The sequence below is a fragment of the Microtus ochrogaster genome, unplaced genomic scaffold (assembly GCF_000317375.1).
Source record: "Microtus ochrogaster isolate Prairie Vole_2 unplaced genomic scaffold, MicOch1.0 UNK45, whole genome shotgun sequence".
NCBI classification, from domain to species: domain Eukaryota; kingdom Metazoa; phylum Chordata; class Mammalia; order Rodentia; family Cricetidae; genus Microtus; species Microtus ochrogaster.
Genome location: NW_004949143.1, coordinates 46923 through 64138, shown reverse-complemented (window position 1 = coordinate 64138; position 17216 = coordinate 46923). Strand labels below are relative to the sequence as shown.

General features: G+C 46.4%; 1 protein-coding gene across 1 annotated transcript in view; it reads left to right on the top strand.

Moving 5' to 3' along the window:
* The window catches only part of Znf185 (zinc finger protein 185 with LIM domain), an 89853-nt gene that overhangs the window by 60912 nt on the left and 11725 nt on the right, over positions 1–17216 (top strand). Inside the window, exons 14-19 of the mRNA XM_026777073.1 lie at positions 2330–2524; positions 5672–5857; positions 7855–7959; positions 9091–9171; positions 11181–11252; positions 14978–15080. Of these exons, the coding sequence (XP_026632874.1) occupies positions 2330–2524; positions 5672–5857; positions 7855–7959; positions 9091–9171; positions 11181–11252; positions 14978–15080 (742 nt within the window). The remainder of the gene's footprint in view (positions 1–2329; positions 2525–5671; positions 5858–7854; positions 7960–9090; positions 9172–11180; positions 11253–14977; positions 15081–17216) is intronic.

Genomic DNA, 17216 nt, shown 5'->3' with positions numbered 1-17216 from the left:
CCTGCCTCTGCCTCCCGAGTGCTGGGATTAAAGGTGTGTGCCACCATGCCTTTAATTACTAGGAGAGCAATTCTTAATCAGAGGTTTGCTCTGCCTACCCCCTACCTTCCTGTGTGGTCTCATAATAAGCCAAGTTATTTTTGGATGTCACAGCCAAGAGTGGGTTCTAAAGGATAGGAATCTGGGCGCTGCTAAACAAGTGAAAATGTTGCCTGATTCTTTTCAAAACACACACTAGCTTTATCCAGTCTACAATGTTCATTGTATTAAGGTTGACAAGCCTTCCTCTATTACCATCTCTTCGGGGACACACACTGAAAATGTCAATGTGAACCACAGGTACAATCAGACTGCCGCGAACACGCACCGCGGGTACAGAACTCGTGCGCCTGTACCTATTCTAATTAGACTGCCGCATACTTCAACTGCGCAGGTCTACAATTTGGTGCTCTGCCTGCGGTTATGAGCATGCGCATGATGCTCTGGGCGTGGGTGTCTAGGCAAGAGCTTGGGTGTGAATATGCCTACTCGCGCAGCCATTTCCTGCAGCCGCGAGCTAGCTGGGGTATGAGACAGCAGGAAAGGCGAAATGGCTGCTCCGGAGACTAGCGTCAACAAGATTTCTCCTGCGGCAGTTCCTGCGCCAGCCACAAGATAGCGCCGGAGGATCACAAATGATCCTGATTGCCCATCCCATCCCCCCCCCCCCAGATCTCTGCGTGGGGGGGGGGGGGGGGAGTGCGGTTGGCTACAGTGGCCAATTTGTGAATGGCCTCACCTGGGCTGTTTGCAGGGGTTACTACAGTACTGGCTGGACCTCAAGGTCATTCATGACTGACCTCTCTCTCCTGGACAGGGACTCTACTGTGTAATTTCACAGTTCTCTGTACATTTGATAAACAAACTAATTGAGGAGCATGAGGTCAGGACCAGCCACGGGGCAAAACTTTGCCCAGGTCATAGAGTTAATTTAACTGTCAGAAGCTAGAGGGATTTTGCCCAGTGTTCGTTTGATTGTGCATAGAGGGCTGAGAGCTTGGATTCTGAAGCTTTGATTTAACTCTCTGGGAGCTTGGGCGTGCTGCTCAGCTCGTACAGGAACAATAACGGAAATAGCTCCTACTATATAGACTTTAAAGAGAATAAATGGGTTTACATATGTAAAGCACACAGGACATTTGGGGGGTCACAAAATACTATCAAATACTCATTTTATAAAACCGTCAAGCTAAATGAAGTAGTTGTAGAGAAACTATCCGATGAGACTCCAGAGAGCTCACCTCGCTTTCCCACTGCCAGTTTATTTTATCCACTTATTCAGTCATTTAATAACACACTGCTTTGCCTTTTTCCTTCTAGCCCGAGTTGTTTATAGTTTGCATCCTACATGAGAGGGTCTCACTGCTAGCAAGTGTTGCCAAGCAGTGAGTTACACTATGGATGCAGGCGTATATAGAGAGTGACGTTGTCTTCCAGGCAGAGTGTAGCTAGGTCAAGAGTTGGCAGTGGCTGTCTTAAGCCACCAGATTCTGCAGGCTTCAGAGGCCTTCAAAGGCCTCCTTTGCTGCTATTTTCTCTCGGCCCACAGGACTTGCTAGCAGCTCAGCAGGAAACTAAGACACCCCCTCCCGGATGCTACATTGCACAGAAGGGCCTCCTGGGCATGTCTGTCTGCTCACTCTTTTTCATGACCTATAAAGTTTACAGCTCCTGAAGTTGCAGTGGCTTAGTGTTGGAGAGTCTTTGTTCTGTTGGCTCATTTGGCCAGGACAACCTCTGTTTCTACTACTGCTTTTCCCCGATAGAGCTGGACGTGACAGTTGCTTTCTTTTCGCTGCAGAGGGGTTTTAGCTTCTCCTCACCTGAGGCTGAAAATCATGGCTACCACTCATTCTTTTTGATACAGCAGCTTAGAGCCCTGCCTGCTATGGGCTTGATGTGCACAGATGCGTTCCAGGGATAGTGGTCATGTTCTTCTCTTGTGGGAGGGTAGAATTAGGAGGGACTCAGGAGGGAATGCTGGGATACCACGGTCCCAGTCTCAGTGCTTGAAGACAAGGGAGGGTGGGAGGAGGGGAACACCATCTAAGGGCATCTGCTGCCTTTCCTGTGGCCCCTGCCATGGAGTGTGCAGCGCGGGTGCTTCAGGGATAACATTACTGTGTTTGTGACACATGGGGCAATCCCTTTTAGTGACAAGGGAGCAGCAGTACCTGGCTCCTCTCTTTAGATGAGAGTATCCCATCCTATGGCCATGGGAGATGCCAGTAGAGTGTGGTGGAACGGTCCCCTGGGACTCTCTCTCTCTATGATACTTTTTCTTCCTCAGCCCCTCAGCTGATGGGGAGGTGAACATGGCTCCCATGACCATCCAGGCCTGTCAGGAGACATATGGTACTACAGAAGGCAGCCAGGGAGACCCAGCTGTGGCCCCTCAACAGCCTGCAGATCCCAACACCCTGGAGCTGGGGGACAACTTCAGTGCACTCGGTCAGCTCGTCCCATCTGAGGCCCGTACCAGCAGGTAAGATCTTACCCTGGCCTTCTGATGCCTGTGGCCAAGGTGTGTGTGATGGCCACGCGGTAGGAGGGAACTGCTTCTCTCAGTCCAGGCCATTGTGTGACACACTGGCCCAGCCACTGCCTGGCTTCTTTTCTCAGGCAGCACTGACAACTTCCTGGGATTAGGAAGCTGGGATGGGCTGTGATCACTGCAAGAAGCCTGGCCATTTCCCAGTGCATGAGGCAGGAGGGAAGTCTGTCTCCCAGAGTGTCTGTGTGTGGGGTCCTAGGGATGGTGAAGACTATTTTCATTTATACAATGATGGTGTCAAAGTATGACACAGAGTATGAGTTCCATAGACTGTGAGGCAGGGAGAGAAAGGGTGAAGAAGAATGTTGGTGTTGGTGTCTGTGTCCGCATGACGGATGGAGACTGGGACTGGGGTCGAGGTGACTATGAAGGCCAGGCTCTCGAGAATGCTCTTCGCCTGCCAGCCCACACATCTCTGGGCACGCACACAGACCATTACATGCAGAGTCCTTGTGCTGCTTGGTGATTTCTAGGGTGCAAACAAAAGTGTTAGGCAGTCATGAGGAGCAAAGCAAAGGATTCCTCAGAGAAACAGAGATACTGAGAAGAGTCAAGACTCTAGGAACCAGGGAGACAGGAGAAGGTACAGTTGCTTAAACAACATCGTACCTAACTGTCAAATCATGTGGCTTCTTCCTTCAGTGCGATAAAACCTGAAGCCTACTATTCAGAACAGTCAAGGGATTGAGGCAGCCTCTGTCTCCAGCTCCAGAGAAGTGGATAAAGGACATGCGCTGCATGTTCACAGTGGAATTCTTTTTAGCCATAAAAAAGTTACATCACTTGCAGGAAAAGGGGTGTAACTGGAGGTCATCATACTAAGCCAGTCCCAGAAAGATAAATAATCATGTTTTCTCTCTTTTATGGTTCCTAGATTGTTTTTTTTAAAAAAAAGAAAGAAAAGGTACATAAAATCAGTGGCATGAAATAGAAAGGAAACCGGCGAAATGTGCTCAGTATACAAAATGCTTTATATTTTAAATTTAAATTTTTTTTAAAAAAATTGTCCTTCTGTGACACAGTACCAGGTACAATGAAGAAACAACAGAAATTTTTAAAGTAAGCTTTAAAAAGCGCAACCTACAGATGCAGGAGAAGGTGATTGGTCCTGTTGTCCTTTCCTTTGGTGATGGATGGGCATTTCTTTCCAGGAAGCTTGAGGTTGGAGCTGGGTTTGAAGGCTAAGGAGAATTTCCCCCAATAGACATGCTGGAGAAGGCATTCCAGGTTGAGGAAACCAGAGGCAAAGGGTAGGGGAGACTACAAGGAATGAAAACTAATTGGTGGCCTGCCAAGAAGCATTGGGAGGGGCTAGGCAATCACTTGCTCCCGAGGAGCCAGAGGGCCAACCAACTTGGTTTCATGTAGGAGATAAGTTGCATGGGGTGTCAGGTCAGGGAGATGCGCAGCGCACAAGGCAAGAGACTCATGCGGAGGTTGTGGCTCAGGCTGCAGGTGAGCTGCGATGCTACAGGTGATGCTGACTTTAATTAAAAGCAATGGCGCTAGAAAGGCAGTGCCCAGATTTCTGTTTGCAGTGACAGGGTGGATGCAGAAAGGAACTAGCTGAGGATGCGGAAGCTTGAGGAGTTGCTGTGCAGATGCGATGTTCAGGTCATTGGTCTTGCCGACTTTGAAGTGCCTGTAGGGGTCCAGGTGTCAGCCCAGTAGGCTGGAGTAAAGATGTGACCTCTGTCTAGAGTGTCGAGGTTTGTTAGCTTATATTACACGTGAAGGGAGTGTTCGAGAACAGGTCTGTTGTTTTTCCACAAAATCCCCAGTTGTCTGGATAGCTGTCGCTATCAGCTTGATGGGAAAATCCATGTGGTTCAGGGATATAAAGGGAGCCTGCCCTTTGGTTCCAAACTTGTAGGCTCCCAACCTTCATCGGTAGGTGTTTCTCTCCATTTCTATTTTCTTTTTAACCCGAAATGAGAAAACAGAGGCACTAATCGTGTGTCCTCTCTTCTAAAGTCCTAAGCAAGGACATGAAATGGGAAAAACGTTCCATTAATTGCTTTTTTCCTTGCGGTGGCCACCTGCAAGGAGCAGTTTCTCAACAGGAGAATTGATTTGGACCCCCAGCTTGAGGGAAACAGTCCGGTATGGTCAGAAGGCATCAGAGCAAGGGACAGCAGCTCACACTGCGAGAGCAATCAGGAAGCCAAGCTGAAGACCGCTTGTACCGGCGTAAATGAATGCAGACAGAAATTGTAATAAATATATAGAGCTTTAATTGGGAAATAGACTTACAGAACCAGAGGTTCCCGCGGAGAACAGGAAAGCAGAAGGGGCAGCAGGGAGCATGCCTGCAATCTTTATAAGTAAAAAATATCCTCGGGGGACCCCGCCCTACAAGTAATGTGATTGGCTGAGTCTCTCCTACATCTCCCCTTTTTGTCTAAATAAGATAGAGCCAAACCAAATACAACTATATACAATAGTAACAAATAATAAATATAACAAACAATATTGAGCAAGAAACATATGCTGAGTCTCTCCTACAGCCGCTCAGCTCTGCACCTCCTTTTGACTGTTTTATTCAGTTCAGCGTCCCAACTCATGCTGCCACCCCGATTCAAGGAGAACCTTCCTTCCTTGAGTCAATGTCTCTAGGAACCCCCCCATATATGTGCCCAGAGGAATGCCTGCTAGATGACTTTAAACCCATCAAGTGGCAGTCAAGATTAACCATCAACAGTAAAAATCAGAGAGACACGAAGCCATTTAGGCCAGAAATTTGAAGGAAAATACTGGAGGGCCTGGGGAAATGAAGATGATTTGGATGTGGTACCAAGAAGTAAATGTTTGGATAAATGGAAGAATTAGTAAAGACTGAAGCCATGGAAACCAAACCTTTTCCTCTGATTGCCACTTTGATACTGCCTGCTTTCTGAGAGTTAGGTGTCGCTTGGCTCTTGAGATGGGTTACCCAATGCCCTTGGGAAGTGATAGCCAGACCCCAGAGACCCAGCAAGGTCAGGCTTCTGCCCCTCTTAGCATAATACACACACACACACACACACACACACACACACATATGTATACATAACATATACATAATATACACTTTCTTAGCACTCCGGCGGCCTGTGAAAATGTGACCCCCAAGATATGTGAGGCCTGGCAGGAGACACCTGAGGTCCTACAAGGTGGCCAAGGGGACCAAGCTGTGTCTAGTCAAGAACTTGAAGATGCAAGCACTCCAGAGCCACAGAGCAGCCCCAGCGGACTCGAGCAGCAAATGAAACTGGATAATACCAAGTAAGAGCCTGCACTGGCCACCCGCCCCCTCGGCACAGGCCTGAGGGGCTAGAGAGCAGCAGGAAGCGGAGTGAGCGAGGAAGAATCATCGCATCATATGTCAGAACAGGGCTGCAGTTCAGCAGCCACTGAAGCCTGAAAATGTGGGCTTGGGGGAGTTAAGCATTCATGGGGTTGTGGTTGAAACGTATTGCCGTAATTAAAGGCTGCCCCCCCCACCAAGATGGTCAGAGTGGGAGCTTTCTGATGCCTGGCCTCAGATAAGCAGGGCCTGGCTACACCAAGGGTGCTTATACATATCTTTTCTCATTGGAAAACAAAAAACAAACAAAAAAAACCTCTTTATTTTCCGAAGTCTAGTATGACTTTTCTCTATTTTTCCTGGCTGTCCTGGCTATTCTGCCCTCCGACTTGATTCTGACCCACTGTCTTGTTCTCACCTTTGCTTCCCGGGTCTCTCAGTTCCAAGAGTCTTAACAGGAATTAGGATACAAATCAGATGCCAGAGCCTGCACTGTTAATCGCCAAGATGTGCATACTGTTTTTCTGTTTGTTATCAGCCTAGGAAAAAACCTGTGCTAGGGCCGAGAGGGTCAGGCAAAGTGTTGTTAACAGGGAAGGCCGGTAGCAGCTGGGAGAGAAGAGGAAAGAGGGCCTGAAAGAAGGGCCCTGTGGCTGATGGGAATAGAGGAAGGTGACCAGAGGCAGGCCTTGTAGGTTAGGGAGAGGAGTCATTGGAAAGGATGAAGAACTTTGGAGACCTCTTGCTGTTTACATTGCAGATACTGGGAAGTCTCCTTTATTCCTTTTTTTTGTCTCTTTACTGCTGGCATCCTTTGTATGTGTGTGTGCGTGCGTGTGTGTGTCTGTGTGTGCATGTATGTTAAGTGTATGCAGACATGCTTACCCATCTATGAGTATGTGGAGGCCAGAGGATGAGCCCAGGTGTGTTTATTAATGTTTTGCATGGGTATGTGTGTGGTGTGGGTGTGTGTGGTGTGTGCATGTGTTTGCATGTGCACATACAAGGTGGGTGCAAATGCATGTATGTGGGTCTAAATTGGCATCAGTTATCTTTGATAATTTTTTTTTTCTTGAGACAGGGTCTCTTGCTGTACCTGGAGCTTGCCAATTCCTGTTAGTATAGCTAGCCACCTTGCCCCAGGGATCCCCTATTTCCAAGGCCCCCTGTTGGGGTCATAGGTGACTGCCACATTGCCTAGATTTTTTGCGTATTCAGTCATCACATTTTATTCTTCCCAGCCTCTCTACTTTATTTTTTGAGACAGGGTCTCTCATAACTCCTGGATCTTACTGTTTCGGTATGAAGGGTCCTAACATGAATTCGAATGCACAGCGGCAAGAGTCTAGAGCCTGCACTGTTAATCACTGTGCTATGCATGCTGAGTCAGTAAAGGCTGGCCAAAGAAAGGCCTCGAGAGCTACTTAGGTGCTGACATCCAGGCCCAGGGCCATGTGCTGCAGCCAAGGTGACTGGTGTCTTGCAGAATGAGGTGCATCTTACCTACCTTCCCATTAATGCATGAGTCCAACTCTCTTCCCATGGCCTGCAGTTCTCCAGGGAGTTTGATGTGGGGCGAGGGAGTTAATCCTACAGAAAAACTGTCTTTTCTGGTTTCTGAACTAGCACACTATACTGTTTGCCCTGGCTGCTCCCTCCTGGCTGCCTGATGGATACGTTACTGATGCCAAGGTTCTAGGCTGTAGTCCAGAAGTCACAGTAGAGATTGAAAGACGTTTCACCCTGAATCATTTTGATTTAGGCAGTGTCTCTCCCCATCCTACCTGGGTTTTCTCGTCTGCATAGAGAGAGGCTCCACTCACTAATCTCTGAGGAACATTCAAGAGCAGCTACTGTTACCCAAACACTGGCATGCTTTCAAAGGCCTTGAAGTAGCAAACTTGAGGTTAGTCCATAAAGCACTGTTTAACTCAGAAAGTAGAGCCAAGCTCACTCTTTTCTCCATTTCTACCAGGCTGCAGAGCCCTTCAAGCTTCGCCGTCACTGTTAATGTTGCTGCTGCTTCTGAAGAGCTGCGTATGCCAACTGCCTCAAGTGAGCTGGACTGCAGCTCAACTACGTAAGAAGGGCAACTAAGCTGTGATGTTCTTACTCATGGAGGTTCCTCATAACCTCCTTGCAAGTAAAGGATGTCACTTTTGTTCTGTGTTGCTTTCTCTATAAGGTTTCCTTCAACTCCTGGCATCCCAGTAGCAAACGGGCAGATATAGTACAGTTCTTAGTTGCGCAAGTATAAACCTTATACTTCCCAAGCATACTGGTGGGATTGGACATGGTCCTGTAGCATGCTTTCCTTCTCCACATCTCAACAAGAAGCTACTTATAGGACACTAGGAGATGCAGCTGGTGGCAAGGCTTTGCCATCTGCAGGGCCTTGCTAGCATCCCTGAGGGACATGCCTGGGAAGACCCATGAAAGCCAGGGAGGCCAGGTCTGTCTGTCTGTCTGTCTGTCTGTCTCTCTCTCTCTCTCCCACTCTTTCACCTCTTAGTCTACAAGAAGGGATGCCAGTCTAGGTACCCTGCTGAATAAGAGGTATATGCTGATATCAGGCCAGGGGTTAGGAGCATGGAATTGCAGGTCAACATTGGGACTACACTGAACCATGATAAAGCAGAACTAGTTTCCAAAGCTTGGAAGGCTTCCCAAAAGCAGAGAGTGAGGTGACTTGTAGGTCCCCAGAACATGATTGATAAGGAAATACGAAGTAGCGGGTCAATGCTGCAGGTAAGGTGCTGAGTGGAAAGAACCAGCCATCTGTCGCTCAGCCACTGACAACATTCTGATTGTGGGTGGAATGTGAAAGGAGACTCAGCCACAGAAGAGGTAGAGGAAAGCAGAGGGCCGGCAACACCCAAGTCTGGGAGAGGGCTGGGGGCTCGAGCTTCCATGGAAGAGGGTGTGCTACCATTGGTTCAGGGAGCCATCTTTTACATCTCTCAAACCATACACAAAATGAACCCAGAGCCTAAGATTTGAGGCCACGTGTCCAATGGCATCAACAGCCTGCATCTCTGTCTGCTGCTACCCTTGCAGCCTGGCTTGTGGAGCCCACTAGCCCCTCTACCCTTCTCGTGAGCTTCTGCATTTCCATAAAACTGGTCAGGGGCACTGACCCTCTTCTTTGGGCCAGGCCCAGTCCCCTGAAATCTTTGAGTACACATCCTATTCTGATATGCTCCTTCTACAGCAAAGGGATTCTCTTCGTGAAGGAGTACATGGATGCTACTGAAGTGGCTTCTGGAAAGCCAGTGTTTTCACACTATGGCAGGTAAGAACAGTGTCAGCTGCTTTGTCATAGCCTGTACCAGGCCCAGTGCTGCCTTCATTCCTGCATCCCATTCCTTCATTCAGGACTCAGTGGAGAGTAGCTACCGGGTAATCCAGTGAATGAAGGCGTACTGCAGATGCCTCCTAATGCATGATTTAGGGTTTGCAGGTTTTCTGTGTAGTTAGGTGACAGAAAATCATTGTTAGCCTCCATGTTCTTTCATGATCCCCTTGTCTGCTTGCTTTCTGATCTGATGCCATGCAGGAAGGTACTTCCTCTTTTCAGTACAACACCACCCACCTACCTCTCTAACCAGCATGGTTGATCCCTTGTCAACCTGATACACAAGCCTACCCCTAGTAAGCCGTAACCTTTCCTTTCTTATCCATCCTCTGGATCACATGTTAATATCTACATTATATTAAAAACATCCTAGAATTTAAAAGTCCCAGTCTTTAAAAATTCAGTCTTTTTAAACACCCAGTCTCTTCTAAAACTGAAACTTTAAAAAAATCCAATGTCTCAATCTTGGGTGCCTATAAAATAAATAAATGTATATATTACTTCAAGAGGGAAGAACCAGGGCACAGTCACAATCAAATCAAAGCAAACCCAAACTCCAACTGTTAACAACTCAGTATCCAGTATCTGGATCCACTCACCATCTTCTGGGGTCCTCCAACGTGCTTGGGCCGCTTCTCCAGCGCTACCCTCTGCAGCACACAGGGCTTGTCTCCTCAAGGCTCTAGCTGGCTCCACACTACAGCCGCTGCTGTCCTTGGTGCTCATTTCATGGTACTGGAATCTCCAAAAGTACCAGGGTCTCTAGTTGCAACTGGGCTGCACTTTCACCAACAGCCTCTCCAGGCTCTCTTCAGGGCCTGCAGCCCTGCCTCACAGTGCCAGGCCTTAGCTGTTCTCCATGACCTACCACTGCACCTGGGTGACTCTTATACTACCAAGTTCAGCTGCCAGCATGAGTTACAGCCTTGGCCTCTTCTGGAACACAGCTTCTGCGTGCTGACTCAGAAGAAACACTTCCCACCAGACTTCACCTCAGTGATGTAGCTCTCTTTTTGGAGCTGATTTCTTCAGCCGCAGCTGGTCAGCATCAAGTACCTCAGCAAAACAAAAGTTTCAGTTCAGTACTTCTGGTTCCTTACTAATCACCACTGATATTTCAGCCCAGCTAACTAGAACCACAGATTCTCAACTCAGAATATGCAAAAGCCCTTAGAGGAGTCATTAAGGACGCGCTCTCAAACTTCCCTCGGGAACTTCCCAGGCCAGGCCTCCATTATCCGCACCCTTCTCAGCGTTCTTATTGTCCACGCTCCCACAGAATGGCCCAAGCTTTGGACACTCAGTGGCTTTTCTAATCCGGGGTTCCACAGTCCTCCCCAAAACATGGTCAACACCCACTATCCTGGTACCAGTTTCTGCCCTTATCAGAGTTATTGTAGGGACCAAGCACCAAGACCAAAGCAACTTGAGGAGAAAAGTATTTATCTTACACTTCCACATCATAGTCCACCACTGAAGGAAGCAGGACAGGGACTCAAGCAGGGCAGGGACCTGGAGGCAGGAGCTGATGCAGAGGCCATGGAGGGTGCTGCTTACTGGCTTACTGCCCATGACTTGCTTGCTCAGTCTGCTTTCTCCAAGACCACCAGCCCAGGATGGCACCACCCACAAAGGGCTGAGCCCTCCCATGTCAATCACCAACTGAGAAAATGCCCTCCAGACGTTCCTACAGCCTGATCTTATGGGTGCATTTTCTCAACTGAGGTTCCTATTTCTGAAATGATTCTACCTTGTGTCACCTTGACATAAAACTAGCCAGCACATTTAGTTTCTGATTTCCTCAGAGTCTGGGCTCCTGGAAGTTCCCATATAAAACCCACACCTATGTACAAGAAGTGAAATTCATCATTTTTTCCTGCTGGTCGAAGGACCTGAGGGTCCCACTGGCTCATATTGTGCTCTCTTCTCCGTTACTCTCCCTGCAGTAGCAGCAGCATTGAGGACTCACTGAACCCGGAGAAGAAACCCCCACATGAAGTAACTCCACCCTCCGAGAGGTATGTCTGCTTTCTCGACAGAGGTCTTCCAGTTCCCTAGATGAGAGAGCACTGAGGAAGAGCTTCACATGGGTCTTTTCTCTGCTACTTTGAAACTTGTGGTCTCTTTGCAGATCACACAGTGGGACACAGCATAAGGTGGTCCTACCCTAGTCAGGACGTCACATCTGCATCAAATGAAGCCTGTAACCCAGATGAAACGTAGACACAAAAGGCTGCCAAGGAAGGAAATTTCAGTGTCTGAAAGAAAGCCCAAGGAGGCTCTTGACAGCAGGATAGACTCTTCAGAATAGAACCCAATGATTCATTTGATTCAATTGCACATCTGACAGCTACCAAAAGAAAACACAACTACACAAGACATTGTTGTGTAGGGAAAACAAAGTTGTGTCTTCAAGAAGACACAAGGTCTTCTTGGGTACACAGTGGCCTGAAGCCATGGAACTGAACTAGGAGTATAGCACACCAGATAACAGCAGTCATAGGACAAATAAGGGCTATTTTTAAATTCTTGGAATAGGAAAGAAAAAAGTCTACATTAGAGAGTGAATCTATTCAAGTTATGGGGGACAGTTACACGGAGTTACTGGCAAAGCCAAAAATGAATCCTGGGGCTTGACACCTAACAGGTTATGAATATTTCACCTCTGGCAAATATTCTCACTTATTATGAGATCTGTCTTACTGTGGATTACACTCAGAAGTCACAGTTAGACTGGGGAGAAAGTGGCATGAAGCAGACCCTACCAGTGTACTCCCCTTCACCCCTACAAACAGGTACAGAGACTTGTAAAGAGGTAAGCTTACAGATGTCCCCTCCATCATATTTGAAGAAAAATCCAGATAACTGAATCCTGAGCAATCACCAATCACTTGATAAGTCACTCATTACATGACTTCATAGTCTATTACATGCTGCTTAACAAAATACCCAAGGCTGGACATGGGAGAACGCCTTTACTACTGGCATTCAGGAGGCAAAGGCAGGGGAATCTCTGTGAAGTTGAGCCCTGCTTGGTCTATACAGCAAGTTTCAGGGCACCTAGGACTGACTACACAGTGAGACCCGTTCTCAAAAACAAACATACAAAGAAAATACCTAAATGCCCACTTTATGAAGGGCAGGGTACTAGGGGTCAAGTAAATAGAATCCAGGTTTATTTAGTTCACAGTCTTTGAAATTCAAGAGCATGGACCTACTATCTATTTGGCTGTGGTTCTAGATCTCATAGCAGATGGCATCACATAGACTAGAAGACACACAGGAGAAGCACATTGGAGAAAAGGAAAGCCAGGCTTCTTTATTACATCCTCACAGGAACTAAACCATTCTCTTTCAAGGAAGCACCTACAATGAACCAATCTCTTAATTGTAACCCCCTATAAAATCAAAATAAAAAAGCAGATCACATACTTCCAACATATAATGGCATAGAATATATATAACCATTCCAAAACATAGGAAAGAGAGCATAGTGAGGAAATACTGGACCAAAGCAAGACCAAAAACCATCAGGGCAAACTCCAAACTCTGCCTCTGCATGTCTGATGTCAAAATGTTCTTCAGATCTCCAACTCCTTTCAGCTTTGTTGACTATGACACACTTCTCTCTCTTGGGGTGGTTCCACTCCCTGTTAGCAGTTTTGGGCAAGTATCCCATGGCTCTGGCATCTTCAACATCTTGGGGTCTTCAAGGCAATCCAGGCTTCACCTTCCCAGCTTCACGCAATGGCCTCTCTGGACCTCCATGCAGGGACACCCCTGACACATGCCTGGCCTCAGAAGCTTTCCTTAGTTTCAGAGGGTGATTCCATAGCCCCTTTCTTCTGTTCTTGACTCTAAAACCAGAACGGTGTGGCAGAAGCTGCCAAGTTCTGCTGCTTGCTGGGGCTGGAACATGGCCCCCTCATTCAAATATATTTTCACTGGCTTTCTGTTTTTGATGGTTTCCTTCACTGCTTAAGTTTGGCTATCCTGAAACTCAGCTCTATAAACCAGACTGGCTTCCAACTCAGAGATACTCCAACCTCTACCTCCCAAGTGCTGGCATAAACTTTCCTTTAATTCCTTTTCACAGTTGGAAGCTTAGTTGGGTGGGGTCTTCCTCTGAGGTCACTACTCCCTTCATTCCACTTAGCATCAGGCTTTTCTTTAGTCTGTTTACAATTCATGGAGCTCGTTTTCTCCATAAACTGCACATTTTGTATATTTCCTTGCTTAGCTTGCGCATTTTCATTATAGATCTGCATAAAACTGGTCATTAATAGCAACACAACATAGTCAATGCCAGGTTGTTTTAAAATGTCCTCTGCTAAAACTGTCAATACATAATTTTTCACTTTAGCCTCAGGCAGATATTTTGGACTAGGGCAGAAAGCAGCTACATTCTTCACCAAAATATCACAAGAACCATCTCTAGGCCACATACTAATATTCTTCTCTTCTAAAACCTCTTGTGTTTGGTCCCCTTGGTTAAAATCACCCTCAGCACCATTGTTTTCCATGTTCCTACTAGTGTGGCCCAGTGTGCCATACTTAAAGCATTCAACTGCTTTCCTAACCCAAAGTACCAAAGTCCAAATTCCTCTGAACCAAAACATGGTCAGGTCTATCACAGCAGTACCCCCAACCCTGGTACCAACTTCTTAGTTGGATTTTATTGCTGTGAAGAGACACCAAGACCACAGCAACTCTTTTTTTTTTTCGAGACAAGGTTTCTCTGTAGCTTTGATGCCTGTCCTGGAACTAGCTCTTGTAGACCAGGCAGGCCTCGAACTCTCAGAGATCTGCCTGCCTCTGCCTCCCGAGTGCTGGGATTAAAGGCATGCACCACCACCACCACCCGGCCACAGCAACTCTTATAAAGGAAACCATTTAATTAGGACTGGCTTACAGTTTAGAGGTTTGGTCCATTATCATTATGGTGGGACGTGGCAGCATGCAGGCAGACATGGTGCTAGATAAAGATCTATGAGTTCTACATCCAGATCTCTAGGCAGGAGGAAGAGGGAGTGAGGTACCAGACCTGACTTTAGCATCTGAAATCTCAAAGCCTACCTCCAGTAACACACTTCCTCCAATAAAGCCATATCTACTCCTACAAGGCCATACTTCCTAATAGTGTCACTCCCTGCGAGCCTATGTGAGCCATATTTATTCAAACCACCACACAGGGCAAACCATTAATAGTCATGGCAGTGCTAATGACACCCTGGCTCCTGTTGGAATCAGGTCTACAACTCTGGAAGACAGAACTCTTAATTTTAGCCTGTAGGATCAGAGAAAAGAGCCTCTTTCAGCAGTTCCTGTTAGGGATAGAAAAGAAAAGAAGGGAGGATCGGAGATGATTCTCAGAAATAAAAGGAACCTTAGAAAAGAGGATACAACTGATCCAGAAGTCAGGATCTTCTAGAGAATTTAGGATGAGCTCTGAGCAGAGTATACAATGAGGCTAGAGATAGGGTGGCCTTGATAGTAACTGGGAGAAAGGGTGTGCCCCATGGTCCCAGGTATGCAGAAGAGGGCTGTTAGTACTGATTCAGGAGAATAGTTCCAAGTTTGAGAACCAGTTTGGCATAGGTGATACAACAGTTTGGCTACCAGTTATACAACATAATACAATGGAAAGCTGGGAATACTGGCGAACCTAGGTCTGCCTGCACCAAGCTAGATCTGCTGCATCCTATCAGAGTCTGAGTGCCTGGTTCTTGTTTCTATCTCCTAGACCAACTGAAGGCGCCTGTACTTACTGCAGCCGAGAGATCGGAGATTGTCCAAAGATTACCCTTGAACATCTTGGCATCTGCTGCCATGAGTACTGTTTTAAGGTAAGACAGAGGTGTGAATAGTGTTCAGAGCACAGATCTGATGAGAGAGTGTGGATTTCCGTGCATAGCTCTGAACAATCTTAGAGGCTCAACAGAGCACTGAGCTGGTTACTAACATAATGGAGGCAAAAAGGTGTTCGGGGCAGAGACTGTTTCTCACAGAGGGTCAGTAGTGCAAAGGTCCCAACACCGAAACATGGCTTATTCTAACTGGCATGAATAGAATGGCAAGAATGAGGAGTTATTGGATTAAATTCTCCTAGGGGACATGTAAACAGATGTCCTTTTCACCCCATATAGAGCACCAAAAATATATGAAAGAAATAATTACATTCAAGTCTAGTTTGGTGAAACAGTGAGTTTAATCAGAGTTAATTACAGGAGCATAGGTGAGAGGTGCCTATAGGAACATGGGTAACTCATGACAAAGTTACACGACCAAGAAAAGTACCATCCCCATAGCAACCATTAACTGCTTATATATTCTTGGGGTGAGGTGAGGCCTACGGCATCTAGTCTCATGTGCTTCATATATTATTCCTCAAGTGCCAGTGACCCTTTCCTGAGTGCCCCATGAGTCCCACAAGGGAGTGTTATCAGGCCCAATCTTGGGAAGATCTCACATAGGCACTCACAGACACTAGGATTTTAAGATGCAAGTCATGCCTTCCTTGCCAGGAGAACAAAGTTCCACAGGGGTTTATCCCTCCCTCTGATTCCTACATTTTTCCATTCCCTCTTCTGTGATGTTCCTTGGGTCTTGGAAGGGGGTGATACAGATACATGATTATTTTCTCCCAACTAGGGCTAAGCAACAGTTGTATCACTCAGAACTGAGACCAGTTAAAAATCTACAGCAACCACCTCTCACTGAGAAGAGACACTTCCCTGATGAAATTAACAGCAGCAATAATCTGTGGCTATGAACAATGTCTGTTTAACAAAACAAAAGCAGTACTTTCCACACTAGGACCTATGCACTCCCCAGCCAGTGCCTTTGACAAGGCTTACAGTATGAACTGTGAATTACCTTCCGTGAGGCTGGCCTTAAATCCAATTGGAATGTTCTTGGTTATAGCAGTGCACATATCTCATGTATCAATAGTAAGCATGCAGGATTGTCATCCAGGTACGACTGTTGGTGACAATTCTCCCTCAGCAGCCTGCATAGATAGCATCTGAGCCAGGACATCACACTCATTTACTAAGGCAATGGCAGTTGTTTAACCACTGGGCCTATGGCTTCCTTTCTAGTGATATTTCATCTGTATTTTAATAAATAAAGTTTGCCTGAAGGTCAGAAAAGCAAAGCAGCCAGCTACTGGCTTTTACCTCTACCTCAATTTGAAATGGTGATCCTGCCTTTAGGAATCTCAGAATGAGACTGTGTCTGAGAGCTGCCTCCTCCCGTCTTATAATATTCCCTAGTTCTGGGATTAGAGGTGTGCACCACTACCACCCAGTTTCTATGGCAACTACTGTGTCTACTGGGAGTAAAGGTATGTGTTACCACTACCTAGTCTGTAAGACTGACCAGTGTGGCTGTTTTACTCTCTGATTTTCAGCCAGGCTTTATTTATTAAATTACAAATAAAATATCACTACATTCCTTAGCAGCACAGGTTTTGTGTAAGTTCCTTGAACCAGATATGAATTTCTCCTTGTGAATCAGAAAAGTGGTTCTATCCATAACCACATTTTAGTAAAAGTAGCCTTTATGAGTGGTGTACGTAGTTGCAAAAAGAAGGTACAATGTTTATATCCCTGTCTCTTTAAGATATGAGAAAGGCTTAGTAATAGAAAAATATCAGAAGATGAATTTTGTCATATAGACATAATATCTTTTTCTCTTTTAACTAAATAGCTGAGGGAGAGGAGATGCATTTACTGATTAAAATGTTTTCCTTAATGTTACTTTAAATTTATCTGTTGTGAGCTTAACAGTTATAGAAGTCAGCCCCCCTTTTTTTGTCAATTTTAGCTTTATTTTTTAATTAATTTATTTATTTATTAAAGATTTCTGCCTCCTCCCTGCCACCACCTTCCATTTCCCTCCCCCTCCCCCGATCAAGTCCCCCTCCCTCATCAGCTCGAAGAGCAATCAGGGTTCCCTGACCTGTGGGAAGTCCAAGGACC